The sequence below is a fragment of the Capra hircus genome, chromosome 5, assembly GCF_001704415.2.
Source record: "Capra hircus breed San Clemente chromosome 5, ASM170441v1, whole genome shotgun sequence".
Lineage (NCBI taxonomy): Eukaryota > Metazoa > Chordata > Mammalia > Artiodactyla > Bovidae > Capra > Capra hircus.
The window spans coordinates 42324263-42343562 of record NC_030812.1 but is presented as its reverse complement, the minus strand read 5'-3'; the positions used below and the strand labels follow the sequence as shown (position 1 = coordinate 42343562).

The window sequence follows — 19300 nt, the reverse complement described above, 5'->3', positions numbered from 1 at the left end:
ATATTCCCGACCCAGGGATTGAACCCACGTTTCTTCTGTCTCCTTCACTGGCAGGAAGGTTTGTTTGTTTATCACTAGTGCCACCTGGGAAGCCCATAGTATGTATAGTATATATTATACCTTTTTTTAAAAAAAAACCCAACACTATTGCTGTTGATCCCATACAAAAAAATAAGGCAAAATTTCTCAAATCTCCACAGAGAAATTAAGGGCTAATTCAGAACTGAATTAAGAATTAGGAAACTAAGATCCAAATATTAAGAGTTTATCATGCGATGAACAAAGTGAAAATAAAATGTTCTCCCCTATGACTGAGGCAAGTCACATTTTCTTGGGGCTTCCCTGGTGGCTCAGATGGTAAAGAATCTGCCTGCGGTGCAGAAGACAAGGGTCCAATCTCTGGATTGAGAAGATCCCCTGGAGAAGGGAAAGGCTACCCACTCCAGTATTCTTACCTGGAGAATTCCATGGACAGAGGAGCCTGGCGGGCTACAGTCCATGGGGTCGCAGTGACTGGGACACAGCTGAGTGACTAACACTTTCACTTTTTCACACATTTCCTGCTTCATCAAACTAAAGTCTCTAGTAAGAGTATCTATAATGTGTTAGATGCCACATAACCTTAGATCTCCCCTGTATGTTTAGATATAATGACCGTTAATATATCTGTGGTATTGTATTTTCCAGGACCAATTGCCTTTTCACCTATGGGATCTGTTGAAATAAATGTATGGCAAAATTATTTTTTTTTTAATTTTTATAAAGGATTCTCTTTGAAGGGTTTAATAGCAGTAATAACAATTATATTGCAAGCAAGAAAACATAATATGATGGATAAGGTGCAAGCTTTGGAGTTAAAGGGCCTGGGACCAAATTTTGGCGCTACCATTTATCTGTGAGTCCATAAACAGGGAAACATAAACTCTCTCTGGCCTCAGTTCCCTCAAGACTTAATACATGCAAAGCACTTAGGACAAAGCCAGGCATACAGAAAGCATTCAAAACTTGATATTATTATTATTATTGTTATTATATTTTACAACTACTGGATTAAGGGATAAATTTTTGATCTAAAGGGATTAGATCATTACTTAAATATGCCTTAGATCATGCATCAAATATATTATTTTTATGACATCATCACATTATTTAAAAAACTACAAAATGAGTTTCAAAAATGCATATAAATTCATATTATTTATTTTTTGCCTTTTAAACAACCACAAAAGAACTACTACTTTTTTACCACATATTTTAATGTCTAAGAATAAAAGTGTGAAAGTTAATGCTTTATCTTCAGTGCCCAGGGAAGTAATTTAATTTTAGAAATATTGTTTAAATAGAATTCATCATTTTCTTTCAAACACACATGCATATTGATAAAGAAATTCTTTCACTTATTGCCTTTGGTTAGGGACCTTTCAGTCCTCAGGACGGCTTGTTTCTTTATGTCTATGTCAAAGGCATATGACCACACTTAAAAATAGTTAAGTTCTTATAGATTTAAAAGAACAACAGCAAAAAAATTACAGAATTACAGAACTAAAGGAAAAGACATGTAATGTATCAGAAACACACCTCTGGGGCTCTATCATACTAAGTACCAAATGCTCTGTGTGTTAGAGCCACAAGGAAGTCACTTCATCTAGTGGAATCATTGTTTTTCATCCACTACAATAAAAACACATTTGCCTACTCTATTTTCTGGTCCTTTTCCAAACAAAGTAAATCATTTTCACCTCTATTTCCATGCCATTCCACCCCCAAGACTATCAAGCAATCAGGCTATCAGGCTTAGTCTGGCTAATATAATATTAACATTTAAAAAAAGAGAAACCTTCAGCACAGGGAATTATACTCAAAATCTTGTAATACCTTCTAATGGAAAAGAATCTAAAAGAGAATCATACATATATCTGTATAACTGAATCACCTTACTGTATACCTGAAACTAACACAGCACTGTAAATAAACTAATTTTAATAAAATTTTTTTTTAAAAATAGCAATCTTTAAAAAATAAAGCAATTTATTTCCCTCCTCATTTACGAATTGCCAAATGTCTGAAATTTCCCCGATTTGTTAAAGATAATCATACTAACCAAATTGCCTGGTTGCTTTCAATGGAGCATCAATTATTTCGCTGCAAGACCCGAGCTATTGTGTGACTTAAAACCCTTGCCTCCTGGATGAATCCAAGAAGAGTGACAAAGAATCTTGCAAAAGGTATTGAACAAAGAAAGAGGCATTCAGTGGCCCAGCAGTCAGGCATATGCGCCCAATTGTCCAGGATCTGGCCTGAGTAGCAGGCCTCTCAATGAGAAGGTGGCTCTTGAAACTGGTAAGAAAAACTGCCAGGCAGGAGCTCTCAGCTTGCACCCTGACTCTTAACAATACAATCCAGGCTTGTGCACCTACTTGATAAATGGAAGCACTGCTTGCTTCTCTCCTGAGCTTGCCGGGGCCCTCTCGAATGTTTTTCTTGACTCTTTACCAAAAATGCAATTGGCAGCCGGCTCCCAGTAGACAATGTAATGTGACTTGTTCATTCAAACAACCCTTAATTAGCATCCCATCTCCTTTCTGAGATACAATAGCTTATTTTTACACACTGAATACATTTTTCCCCTCTTTAAGGAGGATGTAGAAAAAGAGACCAGATAAGTGTGGGTGCTTTTGAATATGAGGTGAGCGAGAGCTGCAAATGTGGTTGTTTCTAAGGGCATCAGTTCACATTTGAATTATTTTTGTGAGTAGCTTTTTAGGGTTTTTTCATTGTGGTGTTAACAATGATATGAAAAAGAAAAATGCAAGGAAGGAAAGTGCTCTTTTAAAGATAATATTGTGAAATCACACTAATTGTGTGTAATTCGAAATTGCACGCTATGTAGCAGAATATAACCCCAAATCATCACTATTCTGTTAGCTGGGCCAATTCTTTCAGTAAAATTATCTATTAATTCCAAGAATTCATAATTTGGAGGACAAAGAGGTTTCCAGAAGGTTATGTGTCTCTTGTACAAACAAGTAATTAGTGAACCTTGACTGTAAAGATCCTGGACATCAACCAATTTTTCATCATCAGTGGTTTACAGCGAAAGTAGAATGCAGTGCCAAGCAATGCAAACCCATATTTTCATAATCTATTATTTTCTTTGATCATCCCTCTCACTCTCACCACATTAGGGTTATTTGTGTATAAAGAAGAAGCAAGTCTAGCTAATATATTAGTTGCCTGAAAAGAAAATCTATTTTTAAATTACTTTCTTTTTAAATTCTATGCATTTAAAATCAAAGAAATTTTTGCTTTATGAGCTAAAGATGTATCATCACATAGGAAGTGGCTCTAAATAAACTAAGAGATACTTAGTTGCAGTTGGGTTATATTTGCATAAAAGAGAATGGATCAGATTATCTAAAATTATTATGGTTTTAGTTACTCTAATTCGTAGTATTCCACCTAATATTACTAACATAGATGCAGCAATTTAATATTAAAAGCATCTTTACCAAAATATATCATTGAATCCCTTCCATGATCATTTGTGTTAAGTAGAACAAAGAGTAGATATTGTTATTGTTATTATTTTTTTATGATTTTACAGCTGAGAATACTGAAGCTCAGGTGTTTTGGTAGGGGTCTCTGAGAACATCCTCTTGGAGCCAAGACCCTTTGAGCAAATATTACTTTATAAACTCAAGCTTTTGTGTTTGGATTTTTGCTCCAATAACCAACTCTTTTCTTTACCATTAACCAATACTCTCCCTTCCCTCTGTGAAATACACTGATACTCAATGGAACACTGAATGCCCTCCATCCACTCTCTCAATCGGTCCAGTACTTCTGTCACTGTGCTGAGCTGTATGTTAGTAAGTGGTATTTGTATTCAAACCTCTTAAGGACAGCTGCATTCATTTAATGAAACTTTACATAAATTCATGAAACATGAGGGTAAAAAGAAAAAAAAGAATTGTTCCATGAAATAATTGTGTGAGTTAATTAGGTTTTCATGGGACGGGGGGAAGTGGATCAGTAAAGAAAACTGCATGCAAATCAGGTGCAGGTGAGACTTATAAAGGGCGAAGTTCGGAAATATAGACAGTTCTGCATTCATATGGTTTTATAAACTTTTCTATGTTCTCTCATCTTAAAGAAATGGAAATGGGACATTTTAATGATATATAAATGGCAGGAATTATACAAACTACATAACCTGGAACCAATATTAAAAATAATAAAAGACTGTCCCATAATAAAATAACGAACAAATCTGAATAGGAACAACTGTACCTGTTTTAAGACAAAATAAAAGAGCTTTTTGCTGCGTTTGAGTCTCCACTCTGACGTTTTTGCATTATATGTGTCAAATAAGAGGGCTTCTAGCTATAGTTAGAAATAAACCAAGTTACAGCAATTGAATGGAGAACAGCTGAATTAAAAATCAGGGTGCTGAGTTATACCTGGAATGTAAGCATGTTTGAAAGAACAGGTGAGTAATATTTCTTAGGGACTGTCAGCCTCAGAAGTCCTGGCCACTCTTAATTGCTTGTGCAGCATAACTGTCCAGCCCCCAGTCATTCAGGAAATGAGCTGAGGCTGCTGGGCAGTGCTGGGCAGTGCTGGGTCAGGCTGCTTCTCTAGAAGCCAAATATCTAATTCTGATTGTCCAGAACAGCTGAATACCAGTCAATGGGTCTCCACTCTCCTTCAACATGACCCTCCCTGACCTTGTTGACAGACATTCTGACTACGGGACTTTGTTTGCTCATTTATTTTCATGCTTGGTACAAAGAGTGAATCCTCTTGTCCACCCCACACTTCACAGACTGACCTCTAACTTGAGCATGACTCCCCCATCACAGTTCCAATCCACACTTTCAAATTGTCCACTATTTTGAATGAATAGACCTTACACTTTTTCTTTAAACTAAGTCAAAATGCTTTATCCTTCTCCTCTTTGCTTCTTAGAATGGTTAGAGATTTTAAACCAGGACTGTAAGCAATCCCAGATACTGCTCTCTGGCCGCAATCACTGCTTGGGCTAGAACTTTCTCCCTTCCTATCTTAACTAGGAAGACTTGACGAGGGTATGTAGAGAGGTGAGAAGGAGGAGTTGGGAGTCAGATTGCTGGCTGTTTGGCCTGGGCAGATTGCTTAACTGTCCTGGACCTCGGTGTCTTTCATTGAGTTTTACAAATAAGCTTATTGTAAAGATTAATTTCTAAGCACACTGTTAGTATTCTATAAACATTAGTTATTTGGAAGATCAAACAGCCCAGTTTCTAGACTTTCTAGGTATATTTGATGAACTTTCCAGATTACCTAACTTAAACTCTAATTTTTTAGCTAATTTTAAATAGTTGAGAAGATATACTTTTATTTCATGGATTTAGAATATAACATAGTATAATTAACATTTAATTACTAGTGTTTTATCAGGAAAATCTATTTTCTCTTTAAATGTACAGCTTAAAAAGATCTACTTTATTTTTAACTATAATTTACTTACAAATCAATCATTTCTACCAGAATACCCATCAGATTTCATAATGAAACTTAAGGTAAACATGGGATATACTTGATTAATATTTATATTGTAAAAAAACACCTGTTTTGGATGTATTTAATTAAATAAAGTCATCTATAGTAGCTGTGATTTGACTTAAAGATTCTTATAAGCTGCCATATATAAATTTTAAAATCATCTCCTGATCTCGGTGTAAACTGTCTTCCATCTCTCTTACCTTACCATATGTTTTCTCCACTCCTCATAAGACCTAACACTGTACCTATATCTAATATTTTAAATTTTTGTTTCTTGTTTACTGTGTCTCCTCTTTTAGATTGTAGCTTCATGAAAGGAGGGATCTTTGACTATTTTGTCAATAAAGATATAATCCAAGTACCTACACTGGTGCTTGATGGCTGATCGTTGATAAATATCTGTTGAATGAATGTATACACACACACCACTGGATGTTTTGTAAAGAAGAACTAAGTACTGAAAGTCATCAAGGTTAGCTGGAGAGTTCTAGATACTAAAGGTAAAGGTAGTAGTGTAGTGTCTGTCCATGGAATTCTCCAAGCAAAAATATTGGAGTGCTTAGTTACTTTAGTTGTGTCCAACTCCTTGCAACCCTATGGAACTTAGCCCACCAGGCTCCTCTGTCCATGGGATTCTCCAGGCAAGAACACTGCAGTGGGTTGCCATTCCCTTCTCCAACGGATCTTCCCAATCCAGGGATCAAACCTGGGTCTCCTCATTGAAGGCATATTCTTTACCACCTGAACTACAGGGAAGCCCAAAGATGATGATACAGTTAGATGTATTTCTGGGAAACACATTGGGAATATATTTTTTCAAAGGTTCTTATCATTTAGTCAGGTCATTTCACATCTAAAATTATAAATTAATAATGAAAGATGTGGATAAAAAGATTGGAAATGACTTTATCTATTAATAAGGAAATGATTACATACATTTTAGCATCCATACAGTGAAATTCTAGCAGTCATTTAAAGTCATGTTTTTGATGAGTTATTAATGATATGGAAAACACTCATAACGTTAAAAGCAGAATATACAAAGAATACAGAACCCTCTTTCATTCTCTATAGTCTTCAGCAAAATGTAACATTCCAGGCCCATCTCCCTTCACTCCCTACTATGCTCAAGCCACACCAAACTGCTCAGCATGCTCTGTGTGTCGTGTCTGCCTCTGTGCGCTGTTGCTTTGCCAGGTTTATGTTCCTTGTGCACCTACTTACTCTGCAGGTCCCTACTGAAAACTGTAAGGCACCATAAGAGCTATTTGGACAAAGAAATGTAACTAAAATGAATCTTATCCATAATTTTATCAGTTAGAGAAAGGAAGAGAATGAAATTGGGGAATACTTAAAATACGATTTCTTTATTTTGCTTTTGTACTGAATAGGTAAATGGGCAAAATGAGGTTTTTAAGTATTTAAGTCGCATAGCTGAACTCAGATGAAAGATGTAAATATTAAGACAGAATATGACAGTGTTAAGTACTCGAGAGAAGTATTTTGTTAGGCCAGATCACCAAGTAACGCCCTCACTTCATGAAAGATAATTTGGTGTCTTACTCCTCCTTGAAGCCAATCGTGGGTACTTGGTCTTTTAATGCCTTGCATCCATATTTATGGGCTTCCCAGGTGGCTCAGATGGTAAAGTATCTGCCTGCAATGTAAGAGACCTGAATTTGATACCTGGGTTAAGAAGATCCCCTGGAGAAGGGCATGGCAACCCACTCCAGCATTCCTGCCTGGAGAATCCCGTGGATAGAGGAGCCTGGTGGGCTACAGTCCATGGGATCACAATGAGTCAGACACGACTGAGCAACTAACACTTTACATCCTTCTTTAGCCCATTTATTATGTTGGGGCAAGATGAGTGCATGAGCTTTGGAATCAAATAAACCTAGACTAAAATCACTTAACTTTGAGACTATAGGCAATGATTTAACCTCTGACCTTCATTTCTCATCCATAACATGGGTATAGTAAATCTTGCTTTGTAGAGATAGAGTGAAAATGAACTGAATTAACATATGAACTGTGCTTACTATGTACATTCAACAAATGGCAGTCGGTGGAAAATATCTTCCGCTGTACACACAATATGACCAACATTCATAGCTCTTCTTTCTTAGCAGAAAGTCTGAGCTAGTCTGAGGACTTTGGAAATATAGAAATGCTTCTTGTACTGTTTAGACTGATCTAACTCTAGCTTTTCAGGTTTTAGCTGCTGTGTCTTCTCTAGTTAAGCAATAGTTCATGTTAAAAGTTTGAACACTGTGTTTTCAATGTTTTATTTCTTTCAAGAGGAATTCCTTCCTTGAGATTTACGTAAATGAAGAAATCAAACTTACCAGCAATAAAAATTGGTTCTCCTTTCACACTATAGATGAGAATTGATTTGTCAGCTTTATTTAAATTTTTTTGCCTATTCTTATTTAATAAAGTAACTATGAGAATATTGTGATTATTGAATAAGAGCTGGCAATTATTCTTTTATTTATTTATTAGAAAGTAGAAAGGTTCATGAAAATACAAAGCCTGGGAATTTCTAAAGATAACTCCACCCTCACATATTTTTGGAGGAAATGATTTTTGTCTATTTCAAACAATGACGCTTAACACAATTGAAAGTTGGCACATTTTTGGTAAACAGCATCTTCCTGGCAGTGTGAAGTCTACTGCCTATTTCTTTTGAGCCAGACTTTTCAGTATCATTTTGATTTGTAAAACATCAAAATTTCTTCCATAGTACTCTTTGTACATCTTTAGTAAATCTGGATGGAAAGGAATTTTCATTTCAATTTAATGAGTAATCAATCATAACAGAAGTCAAAATCTTTATTGCAATATTCGGAATTATGACTGGCCATGGTAAAATACATGTAGCAAATTGCACACAGAAGTGTAACATAATATATCAATATTTACTTTGATATTTCCAGAATATATATCTCAGACATTTAAAAAGGCAAGAGGCTAAAAATGGTAAGAAAAAATGATACCTCTTCCATTTCTGAATTATGCAGCCAAAGTGAAAAATAAAAACCTCAGTCATCCTTTATGTGGCCATTATTTTTTCAAAAATTCTGGCTTTCAACAGATCTACTTGACTCTCCTATGGAGAAAAAGAATTCTGAGAATGGTACCAACAGGTTTGTGTGCTAAGTTGCTTCAGCTGTGTCTGACTCTTTGTGACACTATGGGCTGTAGCCCACCAGGCTCCTCTGTCCATGGGATTCTCCAGGCAAGAATACTGGAGTGGGTTGCCATTTCCTTCTCCAAGGGATCTTCTCAACCCAGGGAATCTTCCTGACACAGGAAATCCAACCCTGTCTATCTCCCACATTGGCAGGTGGGTTCTTTACCAATGGTGCCACCTGGGAAGCCCACAGGTTAGCTTCAGGTTTAATGCACTTGAAAAGGAAAGAACAAGATGGGCTCCATTTCTTTGCACATTCACATTCAGAATGGAGATGTCTGAGCATTGTCAGTTAACCAACTCATTGTCACTTCGAAATACATATTTATCTCATACAGCAGTTCTCTTAGAATGACAAACTTTGGTCTTGGGGACAGAAGGGAAGAATATACCTGTCTGTTAGGGCTTTGGCAGGTTCGCCAATTATTCATATTATCTCTGTTGGCCTTTAAAACATGTCACATCTTACTTAACTTCTAGGGAATTCTTACTCATAATCTTGGCTTCTTCTGTCCTGTCCTGATGAAAACTGACTCAAGAAAGAGTTACAGCACCATTGGCATATCTCTGTCTTTTTGTCTAAGGAAACAAATATATCATAACATGGGAGGAATGAAATGCTCAGGACAACAAAAATTATAATTTATCTTACACAGTTACTAAACCTATTCTCTAATCCTTGTGGGATATATGCTTTGCCAAGTATTTAGTCATTAATAAATATGCAACAAATGTTTTCAGTGGAAAAAAACTTCTTTCAAAGCATTTACATCCTTATATTTATGTAATCGCATAAATCACAGTGCTTTTTCTATGTCAATTTTGCATGAGTTTATTTTTAATACAAGAAATAGAATTAATAAAGGTATGAATGTTCTTTGAGAAAATACATCATGACAATCTATTCAGAAAATGGTAATGCCAACCAAAGTGGGCAGGAGTTCAGTCTCTTCAGATCTAGGAAGCATTGCTAAATCTTGAGTGAGTTCTAAGGCGTCTGTGATTTCCTCTCATTCCTTTGTGGGTATTATTCTGCTGATTTTTGGCTTCTGCTGTTACTATTGAGAAGCCAACTGTTAGTCATTCTGGTTGTTAAAACAATCTCTACAGTGTTTTTCAGTTCCACAGATGTGTCCAGTTGTGGATTTATTTTATTGAAGTCTAGGTTTTACTGTGAGAGATCAAGTCTTTCACCAATTTTGGAAAATACCTAGCCATTATTTCCTCAAGTATTACTTCTTTTTTTTATATTCTCCCTTTTCTTCTAAAATATCCATTAGACATATATTGGATATCTAAATACTGTCCTCTGAAACTCTGTTTCATATTTTTGGTCATTTTGATCTTCTAGATAATTTCCTTAGCTCTGCTTTTTTTTTTTTTTTTGATTTTATTTTTTTTAATTTAAATTTTTATTTTTACTTTATTTTACAATACTGTATTGGTTTTGCCATACATTGATATGAATCCGCCATGGGTGTACATGAGTCCCCAATTATGAACCCCCCTCCCATGCTTTTTAATCCAGTAATTATTTATTCAACTGTGTCCAGCTTGCCAATCAACTTATCTCATGAAGTTTTTTCATTTTAATGTCTGTATGATATTTATTTCTAGGCCGCTTTGGTTTGTTTTTAAATCTTCCTAGTTTTTCTTGATAGTAAATTGTTCTTTTGTCAAGTTTTTAATTTTATATTTTGTATGTTTAATTATAAAAAAGCCCATATTTATAGTTTCTATCGTTTCAATTTCTCATAGGTCTATTTCTACTATTTCTTATTTCTGATTTTTACTTATGTTGGTTATTTCCATGTGTTTCTCAGAAGTTTGACTTCTGAGTTTATATTTGCTGGGCTTTTTCCTTTGAAATTCTGTGTAGTGTTTGCTGTGAAGATAGCAGAAGACTTTGTAAAGTGCCATACCAATCCAGTATTACTTTAAATTTTTTTTTATTACTCTTTTTTTTAAAATTTTTTAAATTTTAAAATCTTTAATTCTTACATGCGTTCCCAAACACGAACCCCCCTCCCACCTCCCTCCCCACAACATCTCTCTGGGTCATCCCCATGCACCAGCCCCAAGCATGCTGCACCCTGTGTCAGACATAGACTGGCGATTCAATTCTTACATGATAGTATACATGTTAGAATGCCATTCTCCCAAATCATCCCACCCTCTCCCTCTCCCTCTGAGTCCAAAAGTCCGTTATACACAACTGTGTCCTTTTTCCTGTCTTGCATACAGGGTCGTCATTGCCATCTTCCTAAATTCCATATATATGTGTTAGTATACTGTATTGGTGTTTTTCTTTCTGGCTTACTTCACTCTGTATAATTTTTTAATTAAATGAATATAAACTAGTTTATAAATGATTTATATACATTAAAAATTATTATTTTATATTAATTACTTACCACTTGGTGCTTCCTAGTTTTCGAATTCTGAATACTCAAGAGTACCTTACTATTGATCCCATGAGAAGGCCAGACTTTGATAGATTAATTTTCTGTTATAATCCTATTTGGAGAAGGCAAAGGCAACCCACTCCAGTACTCTTGCCTGGAAAATCCCATGGACAGAGGAGCCTGGCAGGCTGCAGTCCATGGGGTTGCGAAGAGTCAGGCACAACTGAGTGACTTCACTTTCACTTTTCACTTCCATGCATTGGAAAAGGAAATGGCAACCCACGCCAGTGTTCTTGCCTGGAGAATCCCAGGAATGGGGGAGCCTGGTGGGCTGCTGTCTCTGAGGTCGCACAGAGTTGGACATGACTGAAGCGACTTAGCAGCAGCAGCATAATCCTATTTTGGTAGGCAGGTTTATTTTTGTGGTTCACACTTTCACTGAAAGTATAGCCCTTGCAGGTACTCACTTCGTGGAAGATCTCAGTTCTAAGTCCTGGCTCCTGCAAGCCCAAAGCTTTGTCTCCAGTTCTTACATTATCATGAAAACACAAGTAACCTGTAATTCTCTGGTTTTATGCATTTTATTCAGTTTTTTACTACCAGAATTTACTTTCTCCCCCAAGCTCTGCTATTTCACTCAGTATGACTGGTTTTTCAGATTATCTAGCTTGCCATATTACATTGGAGAAGGAAATGGCAACCCACTCTAGTATTCTTGCCCGGAGAATCCCAAGGACAGAGGAGCCTGGTGGGCTGCCATCTATGGGGTCACACAGAGTTGGACATGACTGAAGCGACTTAGCAGCAGCAGCCATATTACATAAGTTCTATTTATATATTCATGGGTATAAATACACAGAGAATGTACCTTTAAAACTTGAATTTTTTTCCTGCCATGAAGGTAAATTGTCACAGATATTAAACAACTGTGCAGAACTTGTCAGTGGCTTATTATGTTGACAAGTTGATATTGGGTGAAATAGCTAAGAATGTTAGGGATTATTTTATTATGCCGCTTTAGGCTTTCATATAAGATTCAGAGAAACGCATACATTTAGTAAACATATAGCTAATGTAGTATATAACTTCATCTACTGGCCAAAAATATACTTTTTTTCCCTGGATAAACTTCAGCAAAAGATTCTTGTCTCTTGTAGCAAAAATGGAAGAAAACAACAAAACTTTAAAAGAACTTTAAGTTGCTGTTTGCGGACCTGAGTTTTCTTCATTAGCAGCATGGTTATACTATGGTCGGTGGTTGCAACTCACCATAGGAGTAAAAGGGAAATTTCCATTTTCTTAAATTTTTATTGTCAGGGTGAGACGCAGGCATAGTAATTTTGATCAGAAAACAAACACAAATACTGGCTAAAATCAGACTGTAAATTATCTCAATAAGATGTCATGAAATATAGGCAGTGCCTAGGATAGCACTCTTTGGGAATTACACAGTTTTATTTTTATGATGCAAAATACAGAAAGCATATTCTATAAGCTAGATCCTTAGAAAAGTTTACTAGTATGGATATGGGATCTAATTTTGTCCCTTTCTTGGATTTTGTTTTATGAAAATGTTGAGAAAGTTGTTTGGTTTGGTTAACTTCAAATCTTTCTCCAAATTTCACTTTCTCAGTGAGGTGTATCCCCCTGTATAACACCTCAGCTTACTCTTCTCCTACTGCTGCCTACAGCTCAGACACCCAGTCCCCTTATCCCACTCTACTGCTTTTTCCTACAGCATCTATCCCTTCTAATATGCTATATTCTTATGGAATTCTGCTTCTTGCTTTTTGTCTGTCTCCCCCTCACTAGAAAGTTAAAATCTACCAAGGGCAGGAATCTTTGTGTTTGTTTACTAATAAACTGCCAGCAACTAAAACAGTATCTGGGGCTTTCCTGGTGGTTACGTGGTAAAGAACTCACCTGCCGATGTAGGAGATATAGATTCGATGCCTGGTCCAGGGAGATCCCACAGGCTGCGAAGCAACTAAGCCCGTCTGCCACAACTACTGTGTCTGCGCTCTTGAGCCCACAAGTTGCAACTACTGAAGCCTGAGCACCCTAGAGCCCGTGCTCCACCACAAGAGAAGCCACCACAGTGTGTGTGTGTGTGTGTGTTAGTTGCTCAGTCCTGTCCGACTCTCTGCGATCCCATGGATTGTAGCTCTCCAGGCTCCTCTGTCCACGGTGAGAAGCCCACAAACCACAGCTAGAGAGTAGCCCCCGCTCTCCTCCGCCAGAGAAAAGCCTGCACAGCAATGAAGACCCAGCACAGCCATAGAAAAATAAGTAAATAAAATAGTATCTGTCACTTAGTAGGTGCTCAAAAATTGCTCATGATGTAAATAAACAATTTTTTATTTCCCTGTTATAAATCAGAGTGATGATTCAGGGCCCCTCATTTCCTTACATAGATATATGGATACAAGTGTGAATGGTGTATGCCAAGCACATTGATTTCACTGAAAGAAAGCTATCATTCATAGGACACCAATTACCATTTTGGGGGAGCATAAACTGACCTAGCCTTTAAGTGTCTTAACATCTTAAATTTGTTAGGAAGTATATGGTAATTTTCCTTAAACAATCTCTGTTCTAGAGCAACAGAAAAAATACAATGTTCTGCACTTGTGAAAAGGTCATACCTCATTTTTTTCCTTGAGTTTTGTGATCATAACAATTACGGGACTGTCCTCCTGCCAAACCATCTGCCAGAAATCATTCACAGTGTTGATCATGGGGCCCTGTGTGGCGATGAATGCTTTCTCTTTGCCACTGTAGCCCTAGTTTGAGAAAAAGAAAGAAAAAATGTTGGCTTTGAAGTCCATGCCTTGCACTGAAAGTTTAGGTGAAAGATCTTCAAAACAGAACAACTCTGCAGGTCCAAAAGCTACACACTTTCGAGGCTTCATTGATTCGAGCACCACCATTCTGGTGGTTGTTCTCTCAACAAGTCGAGCGTAGCACATGGTACTGAGGGTTGTGAAGCACAGTCCTCCCCAGAGCACCTCAGAGGGAGCACCGTGGCCACAGACACACAGGAAGGGAAGACCTACTGGCATTGATTATGACCAAGTGAGCAAAACAAAACTTGCTAGCAACCAAGTTAAATTAAAGTTAATCTATTCTGAGGGGTTTAAAAAAAAAAACAACCCAACAATTCCAGACAGTAAATCAACATGCTTATCAGAAAGAAATTTAGGTTTATTTACTTACCCTAATATAATTAGCATTGATGTAAGTGCTCAAAGAATCAGTTACATTTTTCGGTCTTAAACATACTCTACTGAGGGGATCTAATGAAGAAAACAAGAAAGAATAGGTTAACCAGATTTACTCTTTTAAGTTTCTTAGAATGTCAGTGGGGCTTCCCTGGTGGCTCAGATGGTAAAGAATCTGCCTGCAATGCAGGAGACCTAGGTTCCACCCTGGGTCAGGAAGATCCCCTGGAGAAGGGAAGGGCAACCCACTCCAGTATTCTTGCCAGGAGAATCCCATGGACAGAGGAGCCTGGCAGGCTACAGTCCATGGGGTCTTAAGAGTCAGACATGACTGAGCACATCTATCGTCACTTTTCTGTGTGTACACAGAGTACATACTCTAGTCACAAGGGCTGAGGGCAATCTCCCAACTACTCCACATTCTTGCAGATTCTGTGCTTTTGCACATATTGTTTCCCTGCCGTCTCTGCATGGGCAAGTCGTCCTCATTCTTCAGGGCTCAGTTCAAGAGATACTTCCTTCCTGAAGTCCTCCCTTGTCTTCCTGGCAGAATTAGGCATTCTCTTCTTTGCTCATGCTGCTTGAATTTTATTTTAGTATTTAACATCTTGTATTTTAAGTGTTTCAATTCTTTCTTGCCCTCAATGGATTGCAATGAGCCCCTTGAGAACAAAGGCTGTCTTTAATTAACTTTTATATCTTTTGTGATTTCTGCTTGATATGTGGCTCAGAGTGGGTTTAATATCAGAATTAATTTCAATTAGAAAGAGTTAAAATAATGCTTTTCTTCCAGATTTTTCTCTTTTCATAGCAAAGGGGATGAGAAAACTTCCATTTCTTTTCAGTATCCACTGATTTTAAAAGTTTCCATGAATTGCCTAAACCACTCACACTTGAAAAGAGGCCCACTTCCTCCAGTTTTTATAATGCCTATGATGTATATGATTTACTGAGAACTCAACCCCAAAATTGCTTAGAAGCAGGTTCCTTGTCAAGCTAAGCTAACTTTATGTTGAAAATTAGCAATTTACAGTATTTCCAAATATTTAGAGATTTTGAAATACTTAAAAAAAACCCAAGAATACAATATATGATGGAGTAGAAGAAAATGAAAATGAATTGATGCCTTTTTAAAGCTAGTTTGGTCTAATAAAAAGCCAAGTATTCAAAAACAAAATTTTGTCATTATCATCATCATGTACTATTGTTTTCATCTTTACTGTTCTAATTTCATTCATGCAGTGCATGAATTCAGTGTTACACTGGACACTGATCACATTTGCTCCTCTCTCCTGCTCTTCTCTTTTTATTTCCTTTGCTTTCTTCCTTTCATTCTTTTTCCCCTCCCTTCTTCCTTACATCCTTTTCCTTCCTCCCTCCTTCCCCCTCTTCTTCTTTCTTCTTTCCTTCTTGTTTGTTTTTTCCTCTCTACAAAGTATCACACACACACAGGTCTGGTGTACGGAGCACATGAAAGTCTGCCCTCTTCTCCATCTCTTTAAAATACCCCTGGCAATCTTAAATCTTCTATTTAATAGACAAAATGATACCTGGATCCTGATATTTTGATTAGAATCCTATCAGATTTTGTCAAAGCTTATACTGGGCTGACTCAGTGCACATGAATTTGAGCAAACTCGAGGAGACAGCTGACAGAGGAGCCTGGCGTGCTGCAGTCCTTGGGGCTGCGAAGAGTTGGATATGACAGCAGCTGAACAACAACATGCTTGTCTGCAGATTTCCTCGTCAGGAAGAAATGTGCTTAAGGTTTGAAGTCAGAGAGGAAGCTATTAGATAAAGCGTATCACTGCTAGTGATGGACAAAGGCAGAGATGAGAGGAATAGGATAGTTCTCAGAGATGAATTCAGGAGAAGTGGGAGATGGACGGATGGGCAGAGACTGGTCACGCCTTCAAGGTGATTGGGAATCATCTTCAAATTTGTTGTGGAAGAGAGAGAAGAATCTAGGCCTGCTTTGTCCAATATGGTAGCCACTAGCCACGTGTAGGTAAATTCAAGTTGATTGAAACAAAGCAAAATTTAAAAGTCAGTTCCCTGGGACTTCCCTGGTGCTCCAGTGGCTAAGACCCCACGCTCCCAATGCAGGAAGCCCAGGTTCTATCCTTGATCGGGGGACTAGATCCCACATACTGCAACTAAAGAGCTCGCATGTCGCAACCCAAGATCCCACATGCCACAACTAAGGTGCAGCACAGCCAAATACAATAAATAAACATTTTAAAAAATAAAAATAAGCTGCTTAAAAAAAAAGTCAGTTCCTTGGGTGCACTCACTTTACTTCAAGTACTTATTGCCATATGCAGCTAATGACTATCTCGTGGGAGATACGGGCTTCCCAGGTGGTGCTAGCGGTAAAGAACACACCAGCCAGTTCAGGAGACCAAAGAGACACAGATTTGATCCCTGGGTCAGGAAGATCCCCTGGAGAAGGAAATGACAACCTACTGCAGTATTCTAGCCTGGAGAATCCCATGGACAGAGGAGCCTGGCAGGCTACAGTCCATGGGGCCACAAAAGAGTCGGAAGACTGAAGTGGCTGAGCACGCAGCACACACGGGAGATAGGGAACGTTTCCCTCATTGTAGAGCTTTTGTGGACAGTGGTGATTTTGCCAGTGCAGTGATGGTTATTATGTGAAAATAGGGCTCTTCAGTACTCTGTTTCTGAAACTGTAAATGTTCCCATAGGTAGGGTTCTTATTTTCTGGAATTGTTTCTGGGATTAATGATGAATTCACTAGGAAGATAAAGAAAGGAGAAACTAACATCCGCTGAGGGTTTACTATTTGTTGGAACTTTCCAAGCCATTTCCCACATATGATTATGTAATTCTTTCAACAGCCTTATAGGGTAGTATGACTATTACTATTTTTAAGGGCAAAGAAAGGCTGGCACAGAAAGATGAAGTAGCCTGCCATAAACTGTAAATATTTTCGCCAGGATAGGAAATCAAGTCTAACTCCAATATTCTGCTTGAGTCATACAACTTGTTGCCTTAATAAGTGGTTCACTGATTTGCATATCTACTCTGTTTCAGGCACATAATAAAATAAAACAGAAAACATAATGTAAGTAGGAAACATTAAACTTTACATTTTTAAATAAAAAGTGATGACCAGAGTAACTAGGATTTTAAAATTTGATTTATATTGTTTCATAGTTGTACAAATAAACTGCGTGGAAGAAATATACATAAAAATTCTTTGTTGTACAAATAATTTCACACTGATATCAGTTTTTTCCCATTGCTCCTGCAATTAAGACATGAAGATACTCTCATCACTAATATGTTTATATTATAAAATAATTTGATATAAATTGACATAAGCACTTTAATCTGCCACTTAAGAATATTCAGAGCCAGGCTGACATTTTACATAGAAAAAAAAACAGTTACATTTTAGTTAGTTCTTGGCCATCCACATTTCTGCTGCAAAGCATCCTCCAAATTACACAGTCTCACTAATATGCACAAGCTGGAAGCTTTTAAACTTAAGAGTTTATTGTAGGTTAAAAAATAAAAACAATATAATATTTAAAAGCTTATGCATTTAAAAATTATTTTATGTAATGTTTCAAACTTATCCCATCATACAGTCTAAAATAAACCATAAACAGCAGATTTTCATGTTCATTCCCATCTTTTCTGATGATTTTCCAACCAATGATGTGACTTGTCCATGCTATATTTACTAGATTATATCTTGCATGACAGGGGGTTGGGTGGGGTATTCAGGCTACAGACATTTTCAACAGAAAATCCGTCATTTGCAACATCATTTGTCAGCACAGGTGCCCTGGTTCAAGTGACCCACCCAGTTCTGGGAATGGAAAAGCTGACACAGGACTATGAAGCAGTTGTCTGATAGCATCTGGGCAGGAAACAGAGAAGGCTGAACTTTAAAATAGTCCTAATAATTTCCAAATCCTTCTGAGATTAGGTGGTTAAGTATAATAATCGCAACGCATGTTTATGCCCTACTTACTTATGTTTGGTAAATTTGAGATGAAAAAGCCTGAGAGAGATACCAGATGTTACACACAGCACTTTCATTCCCTTCAGCCCATTATAGTTACAAAATATCTTTCAACAATAACTGTATCTTAGGTAAACAGGTTTAACTATAAAGACCAGTTTAAAATATGTTACTGGGAAGTAACTATTACAATGTGTTTCCAACTCTAACAGAAGAGGAAGCCCATGAACACTATTAATGGTAATTCTTGCTCTATTAGCATAAATATGGAGAATTTGGAGGTTTATGAATGAAATAATTAACTGAATTATGAAGACTCTACTATTTCAATGTTAATACTTTGAAACAAACCTTTGGGGCTCCATCTTTCCAGAGTTATTGCTGAGATGTCTATGGGTTTTGTCAAGATCCCAACTCCATGTTTGTTTAGCGATTGACAATATTGCTTCCTCTCCAAAGTATTTTTGCCTTTCTAGGCAGAATTAATTACTCCGGCCTCCTACGGCACTTGGGCAACACTTCCATTCTGGCTGTTGTTGTTGTTGTTTAGTTGCTAAGTCATGTCCTTTGCAACCCCATGGACTCTTACATTGGACATAATTACTCATTTACATGTATCTCCTTTGATATTATATGATTTTCCTTATTCTTTCCTGGTTCCTGGCATTTAGCTCACTGCTTGACATCGATAAATTTCACAGAGTTAAATTTAATTTTAAAATAGTCTAAGCAGTGTTTCTCAAAGTGTGGTCTTGGTATCACCTACATCAGAATCACCTGTTTGCTAGAAGTACAGATTCCTGGGCCCAACAGAACCCATTTAAACAGAATCCCCAGGGTGGAGCACAGGATGCCACATTTTTAACAAGGACTTGGGTGATTGCTACGCATAATGAAGTCTTTCCGTAAAAGCATTTTTTTTTGAGACATAATTCAT

General features: G+C 37.2%; 1 protein-coding gene across 1 annotated transcript in view; it reads right to left on the bottom strand.

Moving 5' to 3' along the window:
* Nucleotides 1-19300, bottom strand: part of PTPRR (protein tyrosine phosphatase, receptor type R) — a 279908-nt gene that overhangs the window by 35080 nt on the left and 225528 nt on the right. The window contains exons 9-10 of the mRNA XM_005680173.2: nt 14362-14441; nt 13791-13928 (exon numbers count right to left, since the gene is read on the bottom strand). Of these exons, the coding sequence (XP_005680230.2) occupies nt 13791-13928; nt 14362-14441 (218 nt within the window). The remainder of the gene's footprint in view (nt 1-13790; nt 13929-14361; nt 14442-19300) is intronic.